The 23,390-nt window shown below is 38.3% G+C and overlaps 1 protein-coding gene across 1 annotated transcript; it reads left to right on the top strand.

Annotated features, from left to right (window-relative positions):
• Window positions 1–338: 338 nt before the first annotated feature.
• On the top strand, window positions 339–22,849 carry LOC129746134 (translocation protein SEC62). Its single transcript, XM_055739633.1, has 4 exons — window positions 339–579; window positions 17,944–18,738; window positions 18,799–19,097; window positions 22,669–22,849. The coding sequence occupies exons 1-4, from the start codon at window positions 544–546 to the stop codon at window positions 22,760–22,762; spliced, it is 1,224 nt and encodes a 407-aa protein (XP_055595608.1). The 5' UTR covers window positions 339–543; the 3' UTR covers window positions 22,763–22,849.
• The last annotated feature ends 541 nt before the right edge of the window (window positions 22,850–23,390 follow it).

Below are 23,390 nucleotides of genomic sequence, written 5' to 3'. Positions count from 1 at the left end.
CCTGAAACAATGTGATATTTTTTCGGAGATTAGTATTTGTCGTCAGTTTAAGCTGTGGCCAACTTCTGTGATTTGCTATTTAGATCAACTTCCCCCAGGCCACAAAAATAATCAATATATTAAGTACATGAAAGTTTGCATGGCATGCAAATCCACAAAAAACAAGAAATTTTAATTTTTTAATATCATTTGAAGGAGGGCTTCGTTTCATTCCAAATAGTTCAATCACCTTAAATATGTAGATAATTTAAAATTCGATTTTTCATCTAAATTGATTTTATTATCAGTGTACTGTCTAGATATTCGAAAATGGCGGAGAAAGCATTGGAAAAACGTCAAAATTGTAAAAAGAGAGTGAGAGTTTTCTAAATACGAGAGAGTCCAGCGTCGACGTCCTCTCCGCACCAACGCATCAAATAATCATCCAGCAGCACGGGATAGGCGACGTCGACGACGGCTTTTACGCGTAGTATTTTTGTGTGTTGGCGAAAAGTACCAAAATAATCAAGACCCAGCTGGAAAGCGAGCAAATATTCTGCACCGATGGCGGACAAAAAGCGATCCAAGAAGCGTAAAGATGTAAGTACTTCCGATCGAAAGGAAATGGGTTCAATATCGAGGGTGTCTAACCTGGTCGATTGGCCAGGTTGATAACATCATCTTTTTCCACTACCAAACCGATCTCGAGCAGTGAAAGTTTTTGCTGTTTTTCTTTGCCCGTTTGTTCCTTGCTTTATCGAAGATGAAAGATGACGTTTATTTTTTATTTAGACACGTAGTTTTAAATTACTAGAACAAATGGATCATTTGCATACGAAAACAATTGGGTTCTTCGTAAATTAGTTTCGAAAAAAAATTTCCTCCACAAGAAAGGGTGGAGTTTTCAGAGTTGGCATGCAAAGTCTTCCCATATAACGGGACTGACCCTTCCTCGGAGACCCTTCTTCTAAATGACCAAATGTATAGACACTATAATTTCATATAGTCTGGCAAAGCGGATGACGGGAGCCAATCGAACTGTCATTCGCGGAGCCAATCGAGCAAACTTTCTAAATATTGGGAAATCATGGTTAAAGTATTGTGATTCACAAAGCTTTTCTGGCATTTTGATAACATAAACTAAAGTTATTTAGCATAATTTTCACTATTTTTTTACCTATAGATCATAATATATTTTCCTAAAGCGATTTCGAGTTGAAGTGACAAAAATAGCATATTATTTACGAATTTGAGAAAGTATTTTTTATTAGGCAACTGGAGAGAGTTATGAAGAGCTTGAACATTATCGTAGAATGCTCGATTGGCTCCGCGCGAATGACAGTTCGATTGGCTCCCGTCATCCGCTTTGCCAGACTATATGAAATTATAGTGTCTATAACCAAATGGGTCTGTGAGCAAATAGCGGAAACATGCGAAAAGTTATCATTAGATCAGCTGCTGAAACGAAGCAATAAATAGAAATAAGTTAAAAAACTAAGGTGCACAAGTAATGTCAATAATGTCATTAATTGATAGTTTTTTATTTTCAACTATAATAGCTAAGGTACATTTTATACGGCTGTTTCCTAATCGATTGATCGTTCAAACCTTTTATTTGGACACATATGATTGATCATCTTCCCAATCATTCTCAAACAGGTCTGTTGTGTATCTTCAATCATTTCAATCTAAGAAATATTTATTTTTTTAAATTTAGACAAATTTTATTCAAAAATTTTCTTCACTTCAATCAACGAAGAATAATGACCCTAGATGACCTATAAAAAACATAGTTCTATAAAAAAAAAAATTATTTTCGATCTATTCTTATTGTTTTAAAGATAATGCAATATCACGTTCTTGTGGTTGATTCGTTTTTTTTATACAGACTGTCTAAGATCTAGGTCTCATAACACAAAACGCAAATATTGTGCAAATTTGCGACCACCCAAGATAGTAAGCTGATGAATATGAATTTGATGAGCAAGACAGATGAACTATTCAGAACAAGATCGACTTTTCCGATTACGCTGTAAAGGAGATGTAGTTTGCGGTGTCGGTGGATACTTTTATTAAAAAAATAGAAATATTTTCTTGACCCTAACTATGATTTTATATCGATACAAAATGCTCTTTCCAAAAAAACTTGAATTTTTTTTACGAAAAATAATGGTTTTTTGCCAATTTTTTAAGCTTAAACAAGGTAAACAACAAGTTACTTATACTGCATAACTGTATATTTAACCTTACTCAGCCCTACCTAGAGATCTTTGATTGAGCTTGAGAATGTGTCTGATTTTCATTAGTCAAAGTTAAAACAGGTACCTAAATCATTTTAGAATGAACAAGATACTTAAATATCCCAACGGTCGTGCTATCTGTTTGCCATTACGATTTTTATTGCAGGTACAAGCTGAAGGAGGCCGTTCAGATATTACTTGGACATAAGAAGAGATGGACGACCATTCGCGCCACTCGCCCTTCAAGTGTGGATATTTCTTAAAGCATAGTTAAAACCGGTTTGCAGTCTACAACAAAGTTTTTAAATGAATTCAAAAACATTACAGTAGTTTTTCAAGTTTATCACGGTCATAAAAATTCCCGGAATTTTGCGAAATAACTCAAAATTGAACTGAAAAGTGTATTTTTATTGTCTTTAATCAATAATTTATTATGTTTTCAGTAGTGAAAACGTTTTGTATCAATAAATTTTGATCATGAGATGTAATTATCAAAGTTTATTGAACACAAAAGATCGATTTCAGTTCAAATTATTCTCGTCTATGGCAATTTTGAGATTTTTTTTTATTGATATTTAACCATGTAGATTACAAGTTTGATAGTGTACATCTTATTAAGGTAAAATATTTAGTTTTTATGGAAAGTTAACAGTCGCCATCTCTTAACACGTTGACGGACAGTAGACACAAGTGAAATTCGAAAATTGACACTAAAACATGCATTCTTGAATTGCGACGAATCAGAGGGATACGACGGAGGATAGTACACCTACCCTACTAAATTTTTTTTCGAAAACATGACACTAGGCTTCTACTTGTACGCTGGTAAATGCACATTTGTGCTGCTACAGCCGCAGTGTCTAAAAACGACCGTTTCGTATTGGACGGCTATTGGCGTCATGTCACATAGTGAACTTGAACTTGACGGCTATAGACGCAAATTTTCGTCAACGTGTTAAGTCCTTTTTGAAAAAAGAAACTGCATCAAAAAATATCTTCTGCAAATTTCAATATTTCAATCTTCACACCTTTGATTCACTCAAAAGTTTACCTATTCGTTAAATGTTTTAAAGTCCTTTTAACATATTTTAAGGCAAAGCTAGCAGAAATCAGAGACTCTTATCTCTATTCAAAAACGCATAAATGTACCCACATCTTTATATGATTCACATAACCAAAAAATGTTTTTTTTTTTTGAGCGGCGTACCAAGCACAAATAACAACACTAGCATTTGCGTGACATTAAAATACTTAAGTCAATTATTACAAATGTTTTTAAAATCCAAACGGCAAAAGTAAGCAGTTCAATGACATTTTCATGATATTGAATACTTTTATACCATAACATAAACCATAAAAAATATGAACAAAGACGCTCTACGCTTTTGGAAGAAAATTAAGATCCTGGAAATAGTTTCTGAATGTTTTCTAAAAACGCGTGATAAAATCGAAACAATAACCGTGATAAAATCGAGCATGAATTTGGCGAGTACTGAAAAAATCAAACAGAGATAAAATCGAAAAACTACTGTAATATCAAATACTCAAAGACTTTCTTGAATGGTGTAAGAAAAAGTTGTAATCTTATCTATTCAAATTTATAGAAAATGTAGAATTTAATTTTTAAACATGTTGTATGTCTGAAACTAAAGAATATCTGAATCCTTGATTGAATGAAGGATATCAGTGTTTTAGTTTTCAGTTAAGTTAATTTAGTTTATTAGTTTTCAAAGAACGATTTTGCTCAAAATCGATCAATTTTAAAATTTCCCTACACCATATCACCAAACTATAGGTGGCAGATAAAATATGACGAATGATTTTTAATAAGGATAGTAAAATCTTACAATATCAGTTATTAAATAGGCACCAAAAATGTTGTGTTTTGTAGTCATTTGCATTAACAAAAACAGGTGTTTTAGTAGTAAATTGTAATGTTGACGTTATTTGAAAAATATTTGGCATATTTGGATTCTGAAATTCGAGATAGAAGTACAGACGAACTTTCAAAAGCAGCAGTTTTTCAAAATTTCCGTTAATCTGTCAATAACGCTAGATTTTCACAATAAAAGAAACTTCATATCGGTTCTTAACAAAATTCAATAACTTTTCTTTAGATTCCAATAATAAGATCCCTCGGGGTTTCCTCCTGTAAATATTTTAAAAAAACACAAAATAAAATAATAAACACAAAACACAAACACAACACAACACAAAATAAAATGATAATTAACGCTCTCGGAAAAGAGTATGTTAATTATTTATTTTTGGTTTCCACGTGTGGTATGTAGGAAGTGTTACAATGGAATGAAAATTTTGTTAGTTGCCGTTTCTCGCGAAACGTACCCCAGCATACATTTGTTTAGGTATATTTCGCAACAAAATTTGTTATACGTTTCATATACATTATGGAATCATCGCATAAAACTCGGAAAAAACAGCATTTACCTACCAAAGTGGAGGCAATATACATACCTAGGTACATATTTTTATCTCCTGGCTCGAACGATAAGAATTATACAAAACTGACTCTATTCAACACCTTATTCGTATATCCTGAAAGCATGCGAGGGAGTGCAAGTTTTGCTCTCAATGCATGCTAATCGTTGCCAGTGACATTATTTGCTGTTTCTCTCATTGGACAATTTTTCCAAATGAACCATCTGATTTTTAGCAATCTGGTTGCACTGCTTATCGCAGAGAGAATAAAAGGTTGTTTTCTCACTTGAATCCCGCTCTGGAGAAAAAATGGCAAACATAGCGGACTCTTTTACCATATCTTATTTATATCGACTTTAAGTAACGATTTTTACGATCGTTTACTTATTTGGTAGGAATTGCGATTCGCATTAACATTGTTTACGATTTGAGCTATCATTTCTATTACAATTTTATATTTGCTGGGACTGTGATTTGGTTATCGCAAAACAGACGAACGAGTTCTGATTTGCCGAATTGCGATAACATTTCATTCCACCACGACACTTCTTGAACTGCAGCAGAGACAGCCATATACTTCACCTCACATGTCGACATTGCCATATATTTCACCTCACATGTCGACATTGCCACGGTGGGTTGCCTCTTGCAGGCCCAGGGTGCTTTTCCACCTTAGAATAGGAATATGTATCCACTCGGAAAGTCCTTATAACTTCTAAGAATCTTGAGACTGCTTCCGGATTGTCGTTCTACATACAAACACGATATAGTAGCGTTCATGTGACAACGACTTCACATCAATCGGCCCACAGATTCAGATCAGTATGGACCAGCTCCAGACATACCTCACCCTCACTTTCCTTGGAGATCTTGACGCCGTTGACCAAACTGTTACCAAGTTTCCTGACTCCATCAAGGTGTCGTCTTCGATATCAGACATCCAAACTGTCAACTGATGAACAAGCTAGTACGCTTCCCGTACGTTGTTCCAGTTTGAAAATGTCGCTGGAACGTTTTCCAGTCACCGTTTCACTTGAGGGTCTGATCATCAGACTCTGATGTTATCCAGCAATTCGCGAATTTTTGTCATATGAACACTCGCCCCAGAGTCGAAAATCCATTTGTCGTTTTTAACAGCTTGATGCGTAGAGAAATCAGTGAAAAAACCTTGTCGAACTTGGTGCTGTTACAATCTTTAGCTAAGTGTCCGTACTTTTTTTTTGTACGGGATTTTCATCCTCTGGGATGATCCATCCCTAAAAGTGTCCGTAGTGTCCGTGTCCGTACTTGTGGCATTTTCGTTAATTTGGACCTTCAGGGGGAACCAATTTCGACTGTTTGCTGCTACCGCTGCATCGACCACTGCCATCGTATCGCTTTTTTTTTTATAAAAGTGTCGCATCAACCTTCGGGATTTGAAGCTCTTGTAGCAACTTTGTCTTGATTGCATCTCTAGTGATGGGGAGCCCGGGATTCTCCAGAGCAATTATTATGGGACGGTACTCCGAAGGAAGTCCTGCTAGGAACATGGAACCAATCCTCTCCTCGGATATTTGGAAACCGATGTTGTTCAGTAGATGTTCAGACCGCGGTCCTCGAATGCGGATTGAAATTTCTCTCATACCTTTAGAGCAGTGCTGCCGTCCACACGCTAACTTTTGGCTAACTTTGTGAGAAACATTTGAACTTTGCTCACGGAGATTTTGCAGTTAGAAGAACATCTTACATGGGCCTCCCACAGGGTTCATGTTTGAGTCCACTTTTGTACAACTTTTATGTGAGTGACATCGACAGCTGTCTCTCTGAAGGCTGCACTCTAAGACAACTTGCAGATGACGGAGTAGTGTCTGTCACAGGATCTACTGAGTCTCATCTGCACAGGCCTTTACAAGATACTTTAGACAGATTGTCTTCCTGGGCTTTGGGGCTTGGGATTGAGTTTTCCCCTCAGAAAACGGAAATGGTTGTTTTCTCTAAGAAACGTAGACCTGCTCAACCTAAGCTTCAACTCCTAGGCAGAACGATCACTCAATCGAGGAGTTTCAAGTATCTTGGGGTTTGGTTTGATTCCAAGTGTACCTGGAGAGCCCACATTGAGTATCTGAAAGGAAAATGCCAACAAAGAATCAATTTTCTCCGATCAATTACTGGCACCTGGTGGGGAGCCCATCCAGAAGATCTTATCAAATTGTATCGAACAACTATTCTATCCGTTATGGAATATGGTAGCTTCTGTTTCCAGTCAGCTGCCAAAACTCACCTCATCAAACTAGAGCGTATCCAATACCGTTGTCTCCGTATCGCTTTGGGCTGTATGCCCTCAACACACAACATGAGTCTTGAAGTTTTGGCAGGAATACTCCCTTTGAAAGATCGATTCAATTTACTATCACTTCGGTTCCTCATCAGGTGTGAGGTCATGAACCCATTGGTGATTGTAAATTTCGAAAGGTTACTTGAGCAAAATGTTCAAACCAGATTTATGTCTATATACCATATCCTCATGTCAATGCAGGTAAACCCTTCTTCGTATTCTCCAACTCGTGTTTGTAACCCAGACTACGATCATTCTTCTGTCCAGTTTGATTTGTCTATGCAGCAGGAAATTCGTGGAATCCCGGATCCGCATCGTCCTCTTCTGATTCCAAGAATTTTCGAAGCTAAATATAGACACGTCGATGCTGATAAAATGTACTTTACCGATGGATCACTTATAGAGGAAACAACAGGATTTGGAGTGTTCAACGAAATATCCAGCGCATCTCACAGTCTCCAGTCACCATGCTCTGTATATGTTGCAGAGTTAGCAGCTATTCACTGGGCTTTGAATAGTATCGCCACACGACCTATTGAACACTACTATATTATAACTGATAGTCTCAGCTCTGTTGAAGCAATCCGCTCTATAAAACCAGGAAAATTCACGCCGTACTTCCTCGAAATGATACGAGATATATTGACCACTTTATCAAGACGTTGCTTTTCTATCACCTTTATCTGGGTCCCCTCACATTGCTCAATAGCAGGCAATGAGAGGGCAGATTCCCTTGCAAAAGTGGGTGCGATGGAAGGCAACATTTACCAGCGTGAAATCGTATTCAACGAATTTTACTTCTTGGCTCGAAGAAACTCTCTTGTCAACTGGCAGCGTAGATGGGACGAGGATGAGTTGGGTCGGTGGTTCCACTCGATTATCCCAAAGGTAAGCCTTAAACCCTGGTTTAATAGATTGAACCTGACTCGGGATTTTATTCGTATATTTTCCCGTCTCATGTCCAATCATTATTCCATGAATGCGGTACTCTATCGTTTAAATATTGCTGGCAGCAATTTATGCGGATGTGGTCTAGGTTACCATGACATCGAGCATATTGTTTGGTCGTGTGAGGACCACCTATTCGCCAGAGCGAACTTTATAGATTCCCTTCGGGCCCGAGGAAAACCACCCGACGTTCCAGTGAGGGATGTATTAGGTATGATGGACTTGGACTATATGTTCGAGATATACCTTTTCCTAAAAGCTATCGATCTTCGACTATAATTCTCTTTATTTTCATATTTCCCTTTCTATCTTTCTTTTTCTTCAAAAAAAAAAAGTGAACTAGATCTAAGTACACAATTGTAATCAAACAAAACGAGTTTGGCTCCTTAAAGCCTAAAGGTATGAGCCGTTTCAAATAAATAATTTACAAAAAAAAAAAAAAAAACTTTTGGCTACCCCTTAAAGGCGTAAAATTGACCCGTTATTGAGAACCTCCACGATCTGTCAAATAACGGGCCATTTTATCGGATCAATATTACCCCTTATTTCGAATAGCTCGATTCCCTTCAAAAGGCGTTGTTTTAGATGTTGTCAAATCCAAAGCGTTATTTTTTCTTCGATGAATTAGTCATGAAGAATGAGAGATTGCTTGGTAAGTTTTTAAGTTAAAATATAAATAACATTTTTTTAAATTAATCAGGTAAATATTCATACAGAGCATGACACCAGCAGATGCGCAATCTCAGACGAGCCCCCAAATATAAAAAAAAACACGGAGGAATTGATTTGAAGTCAGAATCGTAGTTGATTAAAAAGTTACTAGTAAGTTGTTTTATTGGTTTCATTGTTTTTTTTTTTATTTCAAATTTAATCTCCAATCTTGTTTCAGAATACATTCCAAGCAACGTGGGACGTTTCATATAATTGATGAACAACAATACATATACTAAAATTGTGAGGAAAACAATCCTTTTATTTCAAAGAAAAATGTTTAAAAAGCACTTGCACATATTCCAATAAACAAAATGAAACAATAACATTTTGGTTTTACTAATTTCCCAGCAAACGAATTTTAATAAAAAAGAGCTCCTCCACCAAGCGCAAGCATTTCAAATAAGGGGTAATTTTGATCCGCTACAAGCATTTGAAATAAGGGGTAATTTTCATCCGCTACAAGCGTTATCAAGCTGAGTACTCCTTAAAGGGTAAAGGGACTTTATCCGTAAAAAGGAGTTCTCCCAGTCTTATTGAATAACGGGTCAAAAGTATCGTTAAGGGGTAGCCAAAAGTTAGCGTGCATGACGTGGACATAATTGAAGGGATCGATCAGCAATATCGCCTTTGCTCGTACCTTCTTATCCTTTGCACCGTCGACGGCTTCGTATGTTCCATTCGGCTTGCGCTCCGGCTTAACCGTACTCTACAACTCATCGAGTTCTAGATGAGTTAGCACGAGTTTTTCGATTCCGGGGATGCTTTCTTGTAGGATCCCTACAAAAATCTTCCTACAAAACGGCCAGGCTTATAACCTGATTGAGAGAGTTAAAGTTATATCAAAGACGTGTTGTTTGTACACGCAAAATAATCTGCACGTAGCGGCTACGTGAAAATCTATATATTTTTTATCCAATTGATTTTCACGTACACAGCAAAAATTATTTCCTGTAAAATTACGCAAATGTCCTGTAACAAAAGGGAGCAGGACATTTACCGTAATTTTACAGGTCGAAAAACGAATTACGTGACATTTAATTTTCAGTGTACAACTTTTTTACAGGACATTTGCTGTGATAATAAATGAATCTTCGTTAATTTTCAAGGAAAACAATTTAAAATTACAGGTTTTGTTGATTACAGGTTGATTTATTTTAAAGGTTGCAGTTTCAGTGACACGTAATTGTCAAAAAAAATTTCTGTGTAGTTGCTACGAACAAAACATGTAAACCTTCCCCTAATAAGAATCGTTGCTTCATGAATGTCATCTAAAATTTACGTGAATTTAAGATGGTTGGAATTTGGTTTGGTGGACTGTATCCATAGGTCACTGGTTCATATCCGGCTCGAAGGACCAATGTCTTGGCAATGGACTGTATTTTTTGGCGAACTAATGAAAACACTCGCTTAATTAGCACTACAATTTTACTCTTTATTATTCTCAACTTTTTCTCTTATATTCACTTTGAAAGGTCACTTGTTGGTAGGTTACTTCACGAAGGACGACGTAAAAACACGCGGATCAGATTAACAACTCAATGTTTCGGCAGTGTGGACTGTATTTTGGGCTTAGGTAAAATTCCAAACTTTCGGATTCGTAGAATGAAGAAGAACACAAACTTTACTTAAACAGTTCTCTATATTAATCTTTACACGTCTTAAATCGATAGTATATAACACACGCGGAATCTAAATTCAACTGACTCACCTCGCTGTGCGAGGCTGTATTTATACGCATATCGAACCTTCTGGAATCTTCCGGGAACACAAGCTTATAAATGGATGGATGGTTCTGGAACCTTCTAACAGTATGAATGGTGTGGAAGCAAACAGAATATCCAGAACGTTCGAAAGCACGTAGGTGTTACATCAACTAGAACTTCTAGAATATTCTGGAAGTAAATAATTCTTCAAGCTGATGACAATTGGCTTGAACATACTCCCGCCCGGAAGTACAGGAACTTGAACGTTGCTCATTATTAACATTAGGAACTTCGTTAGGTCTCAACATGGATTTCGGGTTTGTCGTATCAAGGCTAGAACTTATCAAAGCTTCGATTTGTTTGAGTAGACTGTGGTAGTTGATATCACTCTGCGCTTCACATTGTTCAATATTGGATTTATTCTGTTGCTCGATGAAAGCGGTGTTTGCTTGAACAACTGGACCAATTGAGGGACATCGGTAAGGGGTAGGATGATCACCAACTGGGGCTACAGCTTCCGTTTGCTTTAAAGGCTGCCTGGTTGAAGGTGGAAACATTAACATAGCGTTCGATTTGGTATGTTTGGTCTGGTTTTCGGCGTGCAACAATGTGTGGTGACGTCTTTGGCATTTGACGCAGGTTTTGTTCGAATAACAATTTATGCTCCGATGTCCTCGTCGCAGGCAGTTGAAGCACATTTTTAGATTCCTTACTTTGGAGAGTCGACTTTGGATCGATAGAGTCTTGAATTCCGAACAGGTAAAGTTGAAATGTCGCTTACCGCAGAAATCACACCATATAGGAGGTTTGCTGGTTGTTACTGCTGACGTAAATTTCGTTTGGATAGAATTATTTCCGTATTGACTCGGCTGTTGCTGGTTAGTTTGCGATGAGGAACTATTGCAGCGTTCGAGGATAAAACAATGTTCTTTAAGAAATTTAATGGTTTCGGAGTAGCTTGGCATGCTTCCATTCTTGACGGTGCTTTCCCAGTGGAAACGGGTTTCTTTATCTAATGCTGACGTCAACAAGTGGATCACCATCAGCTCAGACACACCTGTGAATTCTTGATCCAAAAACTTGAGGCCCTCTACATGCCTAGTGCACTCGTCAACTAACGCTCTTAACTCTGTATGGTTTTCCTTAGAAGTTTTCTTAAGATTGAACAAACCGGCGATGTGGGTGTCAATGAGGTGACGCTTGTTCTCGAACCTCTCCTCTAATATTTTCCAGGCGTGTTTGTAATTTCCCTCATTGATGGTCTTGGTATCAATGAGACCAGCTGCATGCCCTACCAAGGCTTTTTCGAGGTGGTAAAGTTTGATGGCTGGAGAGTCAGGCGATTTATCTACCAGATCCTTGAATATGGCTTTGAATTTTGGCCAACTTTCGTAGCTTCCATCGAAAGTTGGGATTGGCATTTGCAGGGGCTGGTGGACAATCATAGGCGAAGACGTGGTAGAAGTAGTGGAGCTTGAAGATATTCTGCACGATTGCTCCTCGAGTGCAATCATAACCTCTAAATAAAGGTCTTCAAATTTCGCAAAGTGGTCATCATGTGGACTACGTTCTCCAGAGGGAACCATATCCAAAATTTGTCTATGGAGTGAGCGGTATTCAGTACGAGCTTTTTCTAACATCACCTGGAAGGCCCTGACTTGACCTTGGGATAACAATTGTATTTCGCAATCTTGGAGGTGCATGGAATTGAATATGCGCTTAACTATGCTCTGTTCCATGTTTTTCTGATGAATAAGAATGTTTATCCTGTCCTCAAATGCTCCGGCTTCGGCCAATTTACGAGGCTTTTTCTTAGATCCCATATCCTTTGGAGTTGAACTGGTGCTTGCCATTCTGATTCAAGGTTGGACTAAGCTCACGGTTTTTTTACGTAATACAGCACGGAATCCACTGATTTTAGAAAAGAAGAATCTGGAACAGTTCAGCTTGGAGAAACACTACACTTCCAAACAAACTTTTGAAATGTCTCAGTGACGGTTTGTACACTTTTACACTATCTACACATCGGATTGTTCTCACTTCATGGGTAGTTTGGAATCGACGCTTAATCACTTAATCCGGTTCGATTAGGACCAATGTTTCGGCAGTGTGGACTGTATTTTGGGCTTAGGTAAAATTCCAAACTTTCGGATTCGTAGAATGAAGAAGAACACAAACTTTACTTAAACAGTTCTCTATATTAATCTTTACACGTCTTAAATCGATAGTATATAACACACGCGGAATCTAAATTCAACTGACTCACCTCGCTGTGCGAGGCTGTATTTATACGCATATCGAACCTTCTGGAATCTTCCGGGAACACAAGCTTATAAATGAATGGATGGTTCTGGAACCTTCTAACAGTATGAATGGTGTGGAAGCAAACAGAATATCCAGAACGTTCGAAAGCACGTAGGTGTTACATCAACTAGAACTTCTAGAATATTCTGGAAGTAAATAATTCTTCAAGCTGATGACAATTGGCTTGAACAGTGAATGTTACGTGAAATTATTAGTATCGAAATGTTATTTTAATCAGTTTCATTGTTTCTATTAATCATTTATACTATTACTATATTTCGAACGTGGCTTGTGATATAGCTCTGTTGGCAAGTCTGTTGTCTCCTCAGCCGATGTTCGTGAGTTCGAGCCCAAGAGTAAACATCGAACACAGTTGTACCGGATAAGTTTTTCAATATCGATCCGCCAACTGTTACGTTGATAAAGACGCGAATGCCATAAAGATGGTAAAACGACTATAATCGAACCAAAAAAACTATATTTGGAAAAGCATTTTAATAATAATTCAACTATAAATTTACGTATAATCGTTTATACTGCGGAATATTTTCAACTTATAGTTAATTTGCCATTGCATCTATTTTTTCTATTGCTGATATAGTACCAACTATGTTGCTGTGCCTGTAAAGTTATAGTAAAAATTAAAATTTATATTAATATGCCACTTGCAATCTTGACTTACCGGTAGATGCATTTGAGGACCACCAGTTTTGCAACTTCCGGCCTTTCACTGAAAGCCTTGATCCTCCAGCCGCTGCAGGATTGAGAAATGCATCACCATCATGTCTTTTTTCTACGACACCAGGGCCACTGTCGTCGTTCAGTACTAGAAATTAAAAAAAAAAACAAATGAATAATTTAGAGAAAATACGATGAATATCTTTCTACTCACTGCATTGCTTGCTGTCTTTTTTTTACGGTTGTCCTCTTTCTCGACATCGATGTTGGGCATAAAATCAGCGAGAACACTATATTCTTTCACTTCAATTCCACGCAAAGTTTGTGGGGACAAAGACTGACGAATGAATGTTCCGTTTTTTATCTTTTAAGAATCGCATATGCTACAAGCCCGTCAAAAAAGCTCCAAACGGATTTTAGATCATTTACGTGAATTTCATATGTCGTCTATGTGGAAGGAATGAAGTTATTACAAAATCACGTAGAATCGATGAGATGCAACAAAATCTTCGTTTACGGGAAAAATACTGTAAAAAAATTTCTAAATTATTTTGGGTGTAGGAAGTGTTACAATGGAATAAAAATTTATTTGGTTGCCAACTATAACCAATTACAACGGTATAAAAAAATGTAATGTTACGTTGCACGGAATTTTGAGTTTTTCGAATAAAAACAAAAATCGCTTGAAGAGACATGTAACAAACACAAACAAATATTCACAGTTTAGAATATGAATTTTATAAATAGAATGGAAACAAATTGAAAAGTATCTTAAAACTTATTCACTATTTCCTTCAAGCTAGAAGTACCACATTTTTAACAATGGGAAGCAAAAATGATACTTAAAAGTAAAAAGAACCCCCTTTGAGATTTATATAATAAGTACTGCTCGGTAAGACAGATCATCAAGAATGTTCTCATTTGACTGGCTTTAGCCGATGCATTCTCTGAATCCGATTACCGTCCAAGAAGTGCAAGAAGTGTACAGATGAGTCGGGACAATTAACCTCAAAAACTCTCGGTACAAATTTCAGTGCAAAAATTGGGCAGTCAGCCGACGAATACGATCGTTTTTGAGGTTAATGTTCCCAAAATTGAAAAGTATTAGTGACACGTCCTGAGTTATGACACGAATACAATTAGCGGCAAATAGGACTATTGATGGCACTGTTTCAAGTCAATTTTTAACGTAGTTTTTTGATGATGGCATTTGAAATTCTACACACTTGTTTGAAGATTTTTAGTACGAGCTTGTTATCGGTGGCGTTTATATCAGAAACTGCGAAATATAGAAATTTTCGTTGTTGAATTTCGGAGAAAATAAAGATTAAAGTTGAAAGTGTGCGGCCATTGGTGCTTTCACGGTATATTAAATTATTTATGATATTTCAACCTTATTAATGATTTTATTAAAAACTTAATCATTAATTTACCAAAAGCAGGTGTTCAACGTCTTTCGTGAACAGTGCCGTGACCGAGATTCGATCTCCACCGAAATCGAATGCTTTCTCTAGGCTACGGACGGTGGCGTAGATGGGGACCTTTATGAAACCCTTAATAAACCTACTACAGAAACCTTACAGTGGTTCCCATCTATTAATTGAAGTAGTCGAGTGATGGATCAGCCTGAGAATGTTAATTGAGTTATGTACAGAACTTCATTTGAAAGGTTTAAAAATATATAAATCAACCAAGAAGGACATAATAATTGTGTCATTCAAGATACTATATGTTGACGACGAGTAGTTAATAAACGATATAAGTACACAATAGTGTAAGTGAGTTGCCACAGCAACTGAACAATATCTGATGAAAGAAAATGTGTAAGTATAGGTACATACCTATTATTGGTTATCACTTAAGTCTAATGAACATTACCCAACGAGTGTAGAATACTTTTCACTTCTTGTGCTCATGCTGGAACGTGTGATAGCTCAGAATGGCTAATACTGGATGAAACATATTTAACACTAGAAGGACCGGCAAATTGAATATACCTATTCGGACCGCGACCAGTCAAAATGACTGGTAAAGGGAAAATTTTTTATATCTTAATATTTTTAACTTTTTTCTTTTCAAATTTTTTTGTTATTAATTCGATATAATTTTTGTTATAAAATGGAAATATTTTTTCACCATGGGTGCACGGAATCACCTCAATTTCGCATAGTTGCCGAATGCGCGTATGTCATAAAATGAATATTTCAAATAATTATCAAAAAATTAAAACACATTATCAATTTAATTATAAAATCATGTTAGATGGCTATAGGTATTGACCATGGGTGCACGGTTTCACTTCAATTTTGTTTTAGTAGATATTTTCTAGCATCCACCGCTCTGAAATTTTTCAACACGTTGCCTATAAATTATACCTGATATTGTAGGTTTTGAAGCATACTTTTTCTATAAGTAGAGAAATTCACCATGGGTGCACGGATTTACCGCCATTCATCCAAAATCAATTTTTTTTGCATGCTAAAGGTAAAGAATAAAGACTTTTATAGATTCAAATGAAAAATTGTGTTAAATACATGTTTTTTTACTATGAGTGCACGGATTCACTGCGTTTTAATCAAATATTGAACTTTTGGCAAATTTTTGAAAATCATTCTTACAAATATTAACTAAACCAAAGTCGAAACCATGTCTTTCATGTTGAGACATAGTGATTAAAATAACGATTTTTATTTTAAGTTCCGTTTTTTCATTCCTGAAAATTCCTGGCGGTTCCCAGTATCGGCAAGAAAACACTTGGGCTCAAACCCCATAAGTTGCCGACAGGTAAGATGTGTTTCTTCTTATAATATTAATGTTTAATAAGAATGTTCAATCAGTTGCCAGCTGGCCAGGTATATACACGGGTGCCGGAATACCTGTAAGTGAACTTCCATTGGAAATTTGTCGAACCTAATAATCTAAGAATGCATGCGAATACATACTTGGGCAGAAACTGCGGTGTATCCGTGCACCCATGGTGGATAACCAACATATAAAAAATATTCCATGCACCCATGTTGAAATATCATTTAAATTATTCAGTTTCATAGCTGATGTCTTCAAATTTGAATAAGTGAGTACACAATTCATAAATATTTCACTCATTCTAGCTTAGTATAAAACATATTTATCACCGAAAACTACTCGATTTCGCGAATGGACATGTATTAAATCTAACATAACTTTTACAAATCTTGATGAAATTTCGCCAAATTTTGACAGAAAGTTTGATTATAGTTGAGCAACAAAACGGACTAAAAAAATTGGGAGTCAAGTGCTTGAAGCGCCACACAGCGGTCAATCCGAAAACTTTTTCTACAAATTTTCATGACTTCGCATCGGAAATCAATAATTTCATAACGAATGACACACTTCTCTCCACAATAAATCAACTAGGACTCATTGTCTTAAATGTAGATTGCAAATGAAACCAAAAACAAGCGAAAAAAATTTATCTTGTTTGAGTTATAGGGTAGTGAATTTTACCAGTCATTTTGACTGGTCACGGTCCGAGTGTCCATGGCGAAATTTTTCTCGCTTATTAAAAGAACTAGTGAAATAAAAAATACACAGTTTTGTAGAGATTCAAAATTCATGAAATGTCGTATTTTTTGCGAATTTTTAGAGCGTATTGTTTAAAAGATATTCAACAAACAAAGTGTCCAACCAGTCATTTTGACTAGTGCGGTCTTTCTAGTGTTAAAAAATAGACTTCTTGACTCCGGAAAAGTAATATTTAGAAAACGTTGATCGATACATTATGTGATTAAAATTGTATTTTTGACAAAACCGTACATTTGACTTATTCGTTATTTTTTCTTTCGAGAATACAGCAAAAGTTTGGCAAAACATTTGATGCTAATACATACCTACAAACATCAACTAAAATGACTAACATTATCCAAAAATCGTTAAAACACGTGTTGTCTATAAACTGCTACGAATAGAAAGATGCGAGTTATCAATTCGAAGACAGTTTGTTTGTTGATGGCAGTTTCCAGTATTTTTTTTTCGAAACACTTCGCAACGAGGGCACAGATTTGTAAACCTTTTTAAACATCGTAATAAGCACAACAAAAGCATTAGAACACCTTTTCAAAACACGTGGGAAATACGTTAAACATATTCATCACCTAGATGATTTGGAATCGAACTGAAGGCAAGTCAATCTCGAACGAATGCAGAAGGCTACGTAACGCAAGATGTTATGAGATTTCGAGCATTTTTTCGCCATGGAACGAAAGCTGATAATTTCACACTTGAGCAAACAAGTGTTTTAAATGTATTTTATGGGTGATATTTGCAGAACGAAAAACACTCGAAAAAACAGAAATGATCTACTAGGCTTTTCGAAGCATTCTCGAGAAAAGTATAGCTGATGCAACATTTGAATTTTTAAGGAACTTAACATCTTCAATTCTTATCATTTTTAATTCTAATACTTGGTCTTATGGATTATGAAGATGAATACGATTTTAGTGACGACGTAAGTAAGAAGATATTTTCAATTTAAAGGAAAAATTTATATAACCATGTGCTGGGTGTTTGCGTTTAAACACGCCGGAACTGGTTGAATCGACGTTATCTGGATGAACGTGATCAATGTTCCTTTTTTCAATTTTAGGAATATACTGGCCCCGGAGGAGCCGAGCAGGAATTGGAGAAAGCCTCCAAGGATGAGTACAAGGTTGCCAAATGGCTGAAATCGAATGTCCCAACGAAGAAGACCAAATTTTTGAACCACAATGTCGAATACTTCTCGGCCATTCGAGCCGTTGATGCGCTGCTGGAGTCCAAGTTTGCCAAAGGGGACAACTGCTTGATGCCCCATCGGCAGGCTGCGATCGATTTTCTGGACGAAATGTTGCATCACAAATTTTTCCACCGCGCCAAGAAGGTGCCGGTAAGCGAGCAGGAACTGAGAGGAAAAAGTAAAAAATCGGCCGAAAAGGAAAAGGACAAGGGTAGTGCCAAGGAAGATAAAGCCACTGATGGCGGCGAAAGCAGTCACGCCGAAGGTGGCAAAGGGGACAGCAAAGCCGCTGCAGAGAAAGAAAAACGGAAGCGCAAAATCAGGCTGGAGATGCACCCAGAGCAGCTTTTTGTCGATGGGCATGAGGCATATGTCTGGTTGTACGATCCGATCCCGATGCACTATTGGATATTCGGAGCGCTGTTGGTGGTGGGAGCTATTGTGATCTGTTTGTTCCCTCTGTGGCCACCGATGCTCCGAAAGGGTGTTTATTATCTCAGTATAGCGGCGGCTGGATTCTTGGTTTTCATTCTTGGTCTGGCCGTTCTGAGGTTTGTCATCTTCTGTTTGGTATGGATTCTCACCGGTGGCAAACACCACTTCTGGTTGCTACCCAACTTGACTGAAGATGTAGGATTCTTTGCCTCGTTCTGGCCCCTGTATGATGTAAGTTTGGAAATATGATTTTATCTAGAACATCGTAAATGATTCACTTCTAAATTTTAGCACGAGTACAAGGACGGATCATCGGATAAAGACAAATCGAAGAAGAATAAGAAGAAGAAGCGTGACAAAGACAGCGATGCCGAGGATGGTGACACTGGAACCTCGGGTAAAATTCCGCCAAAGATTGATGAAATCAAAGAGCAAGAATCCGAGGATCAGCAAGGTAAAAAAACAGCTGAAGGAAGCCAACTTCGTCAACGAAACAAGGGCAAGGCGGCATCCGGAACTCCTGTTGCAGACAAGGAAGGCAATGTCAGTGATGATGGGCAGGATGAAGATCACGGAGATGAAGATAAAAAGTAAGTTATTATCTGGGATTCTTCTCTATATTTTTTGACGACAATTCTGGCTTTCTGGAAGGTAGGGCCAGAGCACTGCAACGAAGTTTCACACCTTAACAAAAATTTAAAAGACTACCAATCTCAACGTCTCCACCTCTGTACTGACAGATTGATCCGAAAATCATAAATACACTGTCTTTGTTAAATAAACCAAAATAATTAAGCCTTTTTTTATTTAATTTCAAACATTTTTCGCAATGACAAGATGTGGTAGTTTTTAAGAGCGTATGAAAGTATCTTTTTTTTTCTTTTAACGTTACTGAGGAACCTCCGTAAAGTCTTCCTCCGATCATTTTCCTATTACCAAATACCTTTTTCCCTAATGGGCGGCCGAATTCCTTTTTGCTTTATTGGGTTTTTTTTTCGGGTGAGTGGTCGTATCTCTCTTTGCCTCTATGCCTAATTGGGCATTATCCGGATGGACGGTCCAATACTTATTTACTCTTATGGGCTATCGAATCCCTCTTTGCCCTACTGGACTTTGCCCGGATGAACGGCCGAATCCTTCTTTGCCCTAATGAGCAGACGAAGCCATTATTACGCTAAAGGGCTTTGCTCAAATGAGAGGTCGAACCTTTCTTTACCCTTACAGCTGTATATGATCAGAGCTGGCGTTACTACCAAACACGGACAACGCCAGGGCGAGCTGCAAAAATAATCCACTGCCACGAATCGCCAATGTGAAGCTCCGTAACTATATCCTGTTGAGGTCCAATTCCAGACTGCTGCACAATTGTCCTTTTCGATTACTAGATACTGGAGAAGTCAGTTGAGTGCTTAAGTGAATTTTGAAAGCTTGTCTCTCCATGTACTTAAATGGCTCTCATTTCAGAGGCACATTCAGGTTATAACTATCAGACCAATACCGATACACTGATGGTCCAGGGCCGTTTGCCAATCGTCAAAATTAGTGATCACCAGCTCGGCTTTGTGGTGATCTAGGCGTAAGCTCTTGTAGCGTATCCAGTTCTCTATCATTTATTTATTTAAATGGTGTTCCGTCTCATGACGTAACCTGATGAACAATAAAACTCCACTACACTCGGTCCATGGCAACCGTTCTTCACCTTTCCGGCACCCCACATTCGCCAGATCACGTTCCACTAGGTCTAACCACCTCGCTCGTTGCAACCTTGCTCGTCTCGTTCCTACCGGATTCGTTGCGAATATCTGTTTTGCAGGACAGGCATTCTCGCAACATGTCCTGCCCAGCGTATCCGTGCGGCTTTCACCACCTTCTGGATAATGGGTTCGCCGTAGAGTCGCGAGCTCGTGGTTCATCCTTCGCCTCCACACTCTGTTCTCCTACACGCCGCCAAAAATGGTTTTTAACATTCGCCGCTCGAATACTCCGAGTGTGCGCAGGTCCTCCTCGAGCGTCTCGTGCTCGTAGAGAAAAACCGGTCTAATGAGCGTCATATGCGAGGGCTAAGTATCCTCGAGCTGCTTGTGGAGTCCATGGTAGGCACGACTTCCGCTGATTATTCGCCGCCGGTTCTCACGGCTGGTGTCATTGTCTGCGGCCAAGTCTTCGACTTTCTCCAGCTTGTCGCCGTCGATCGTGACCTTGTTATTACTGGACAAGCAGATTCGGTCGGTCTCGGATCCGGAGGCCAGCATGTCCTTCGTTTTAGACCAATCCTTTCTGCTTAGCTTTTCAGTTTGCGATAGATCTCCTCCACCGCCGCAGACGATATGCCGACTATATAAATGTCGTCGGCAAAGCAGATAAGTTGACTGGATCTGTTGAAAATCGTGCCCCGCATTTCGCCCATCGCTCGTCGAATAACACCTTCTAGCGCCACGTTGAACATCATGCAGGATAGACCATCGACTTTTCGAAGCCCCTTGCGCGATACGAATGAACTCGACAATTCACCCGAGATCCGCACACACTGCGTTCCATCCATCGTCGCCTTGATCAGTCTGGTCAGTTTCACGAAGAAGCCGTTCTCGTCCATGATTTTCCTTAGCTTGTCATGGTCGATCGTGTCGTATGCGGCTTTGAAGACGACGAATAGATGGTACGTAGGGACTTGGTGTTCACGGCATTTTAAGAGGACTTGCCGTAATGTGAAGTCCTGGTCCGTCGTTGACCGTGCTTCCATGAAGCCGTCCTGATGACTTCCCACGAATCTGTTTGCTTGTGGCGCTAGACGGCGGAGTAGGATTCGGGACAGCAATTTGTAGGCGGCATTTAGGACAGTGATCGCTCGGTAGTTCTCACAGTCCAATTTGTCGCCCTTCTTGTAGATGGGGCATATTACCCCCTTCTACCACTCCTCCGATAGCTTTTCTATGTCCCAGATCCGGACCATCAACCGATGTAGTCAATTGATCAACTTGTCCGGGTCTATTTTGATGAGCTCAGCTGCGATGCCATCCTTCCCAGCCTACTTATTGCTATTCAGCTGGCGAATGGCTTCCTTAACTTTACTCATCGTTGGGAGTGGCTCCTCTACGTCGTTGGCTACGCCGGCAATGTACCTTCCCCCACAGTCTTGATCTCCTGCATGTGCGCCGTTTAGGTGTTCATCGAAGTGCTGCTTCCATCTTTTGATCACCTCACGATTGTCCATCATGATGCCCCCGTCCTTATCCCGGCACATTTCGGCTTGCGGCACGAAACCTTTGCGGGATGCGTTGAGTTTCTGTCGGCAAGTTCAAATTCGTTTTTGCCGATAAGTTTGCAAGAGAGTGTTTGATGTGGCAAGGTATTGGCAGCTGTGGACGAAAAACCCCGGTTTTTGTGACAAATAAGACCATGAACTCCAAGATGTACAAGGAGGAGTGCCTGAGAAAACGTATTCTTCCGTACATTAGATCTCACTAAGGACCAGTAACGTTTTGGCCAGATTTGGCAAGCTGCCACTACAGCAAAAAGGTACTACAGTGGTATCGGGACAACGCGGGGGAAAAATGGCCGCTGAGGTCAGCGAACAGGGTGTCCAAACTATAATGAGTGGTATTCGACGAAAAGTTCGAAAATTTTGTGTTTTTATTTACGTCTCTCTTGTTGCGCTTACATATATACTCTCTCGATCCATCTCTTATATACCATCTTTAGTTCCTTACCAGCTGTTTCCAGTAGATACTGATATGTCGATGGGTCTCCTACAGTGTTTGGATTACTGACTAGCGCCTTCTTTATTTGAACTGACTTGAGGTTGTCGCGTAGCTCCTTCACCTATATTAGGTCTTCCTCACTTGAATCACGGTGGCTGGTAACGTTGTTCTCCGAGAACAGCTCATTGGTATCTATCACTCTAGTACGCTCTCACTGGCGTTCTGGCAAAATTTCCTAAAACATACCTTCTGTCTCACTTCGATAACCCTGCGATAAGAATTCTCGTGAAGCTCTCTGCACGCTTTGCCAGACACCAAAGGCCTTTAAAATATGTTTTATCGGTTTAATACCACATACTTTTGAATTTAAAGTAAACTAAAAAAACTGAGAATCTTAATGTTTAAATAAAAAAAATATATTTGTGAAAAAACAAACATTTATAGAATTCCTTATTTATTTTAGCTCGCAATCGGAAAGTGAATCGGAAGGATCCCAGCGATCGTCCACGGGTAAGGATTTTGAAATCGTCGATCATGACGAAGTTGAAACATCTTAGACCGGTGTTCAACAAACATGCTGGAACAAAGTTGTCTGCTAATATTACACAAAATCAAAAAAGAAATAATTTAAAAAAAAAACACATTCAATAAAAGGTAAACTATAAAAAACAGAAGCACACGGCGCTAGAGGTGAAGCGATAAAATATTGCAACATAAAGTTAAAACTTAAAACAACAATCTAATGGACATTCAAGATTTTTGAATTACACAGCCACTATAATCGTATCTGTATATTAGGATTTTTTTAGATGCAATAAACTTTCCAAGGTTTAGATTAGCGAACTTGATTTTCTAGCAGGAATTTCCAATGATCTACACATACCTACATAATATGTTTCCATCCATTCACCACTTCGTTGTAACTAATTGTGTGCTTCAAAACTTCATAACAGACACATAAATCTGTGCTTCAACCGTGGATGTAAGATGTAACTTGAACAAAAGTAGCAAAAGATTCATAGTATCCTATCGTAGGTATTTGTTTCCCTTACCTGATGAAGTTGTTTAACGATATTGACGCAGAAAAGGTGTATGAAAAAGAATCTGAACATTAGCAGCTAGTGAACTGTAAGCCCAAATTTTCACTCTGATTATAGTAGAGTACTCAAGTCAGTATAAACTTCA

Source organism: Uranotaenia lowii, chromosome 2, assembly GCF_029784155.1.
Source record: "Uranotaenia lowii strain MFRU-FL chromosome 2, ASM2978415v1, whole genome shotgun sequence".
Taxonomy (NCBI): domain Eukaryota; kingdom Metazoa; phylum Arthropoda; class Insecta; order Diptera; family Culicidae; genus Uranotaenia; species Uranotaenia lowii.
Note: the sequence above shows the minus strand (reverse complement) of the source record. Positions and strands in the feature narration are given on the sequence as shown.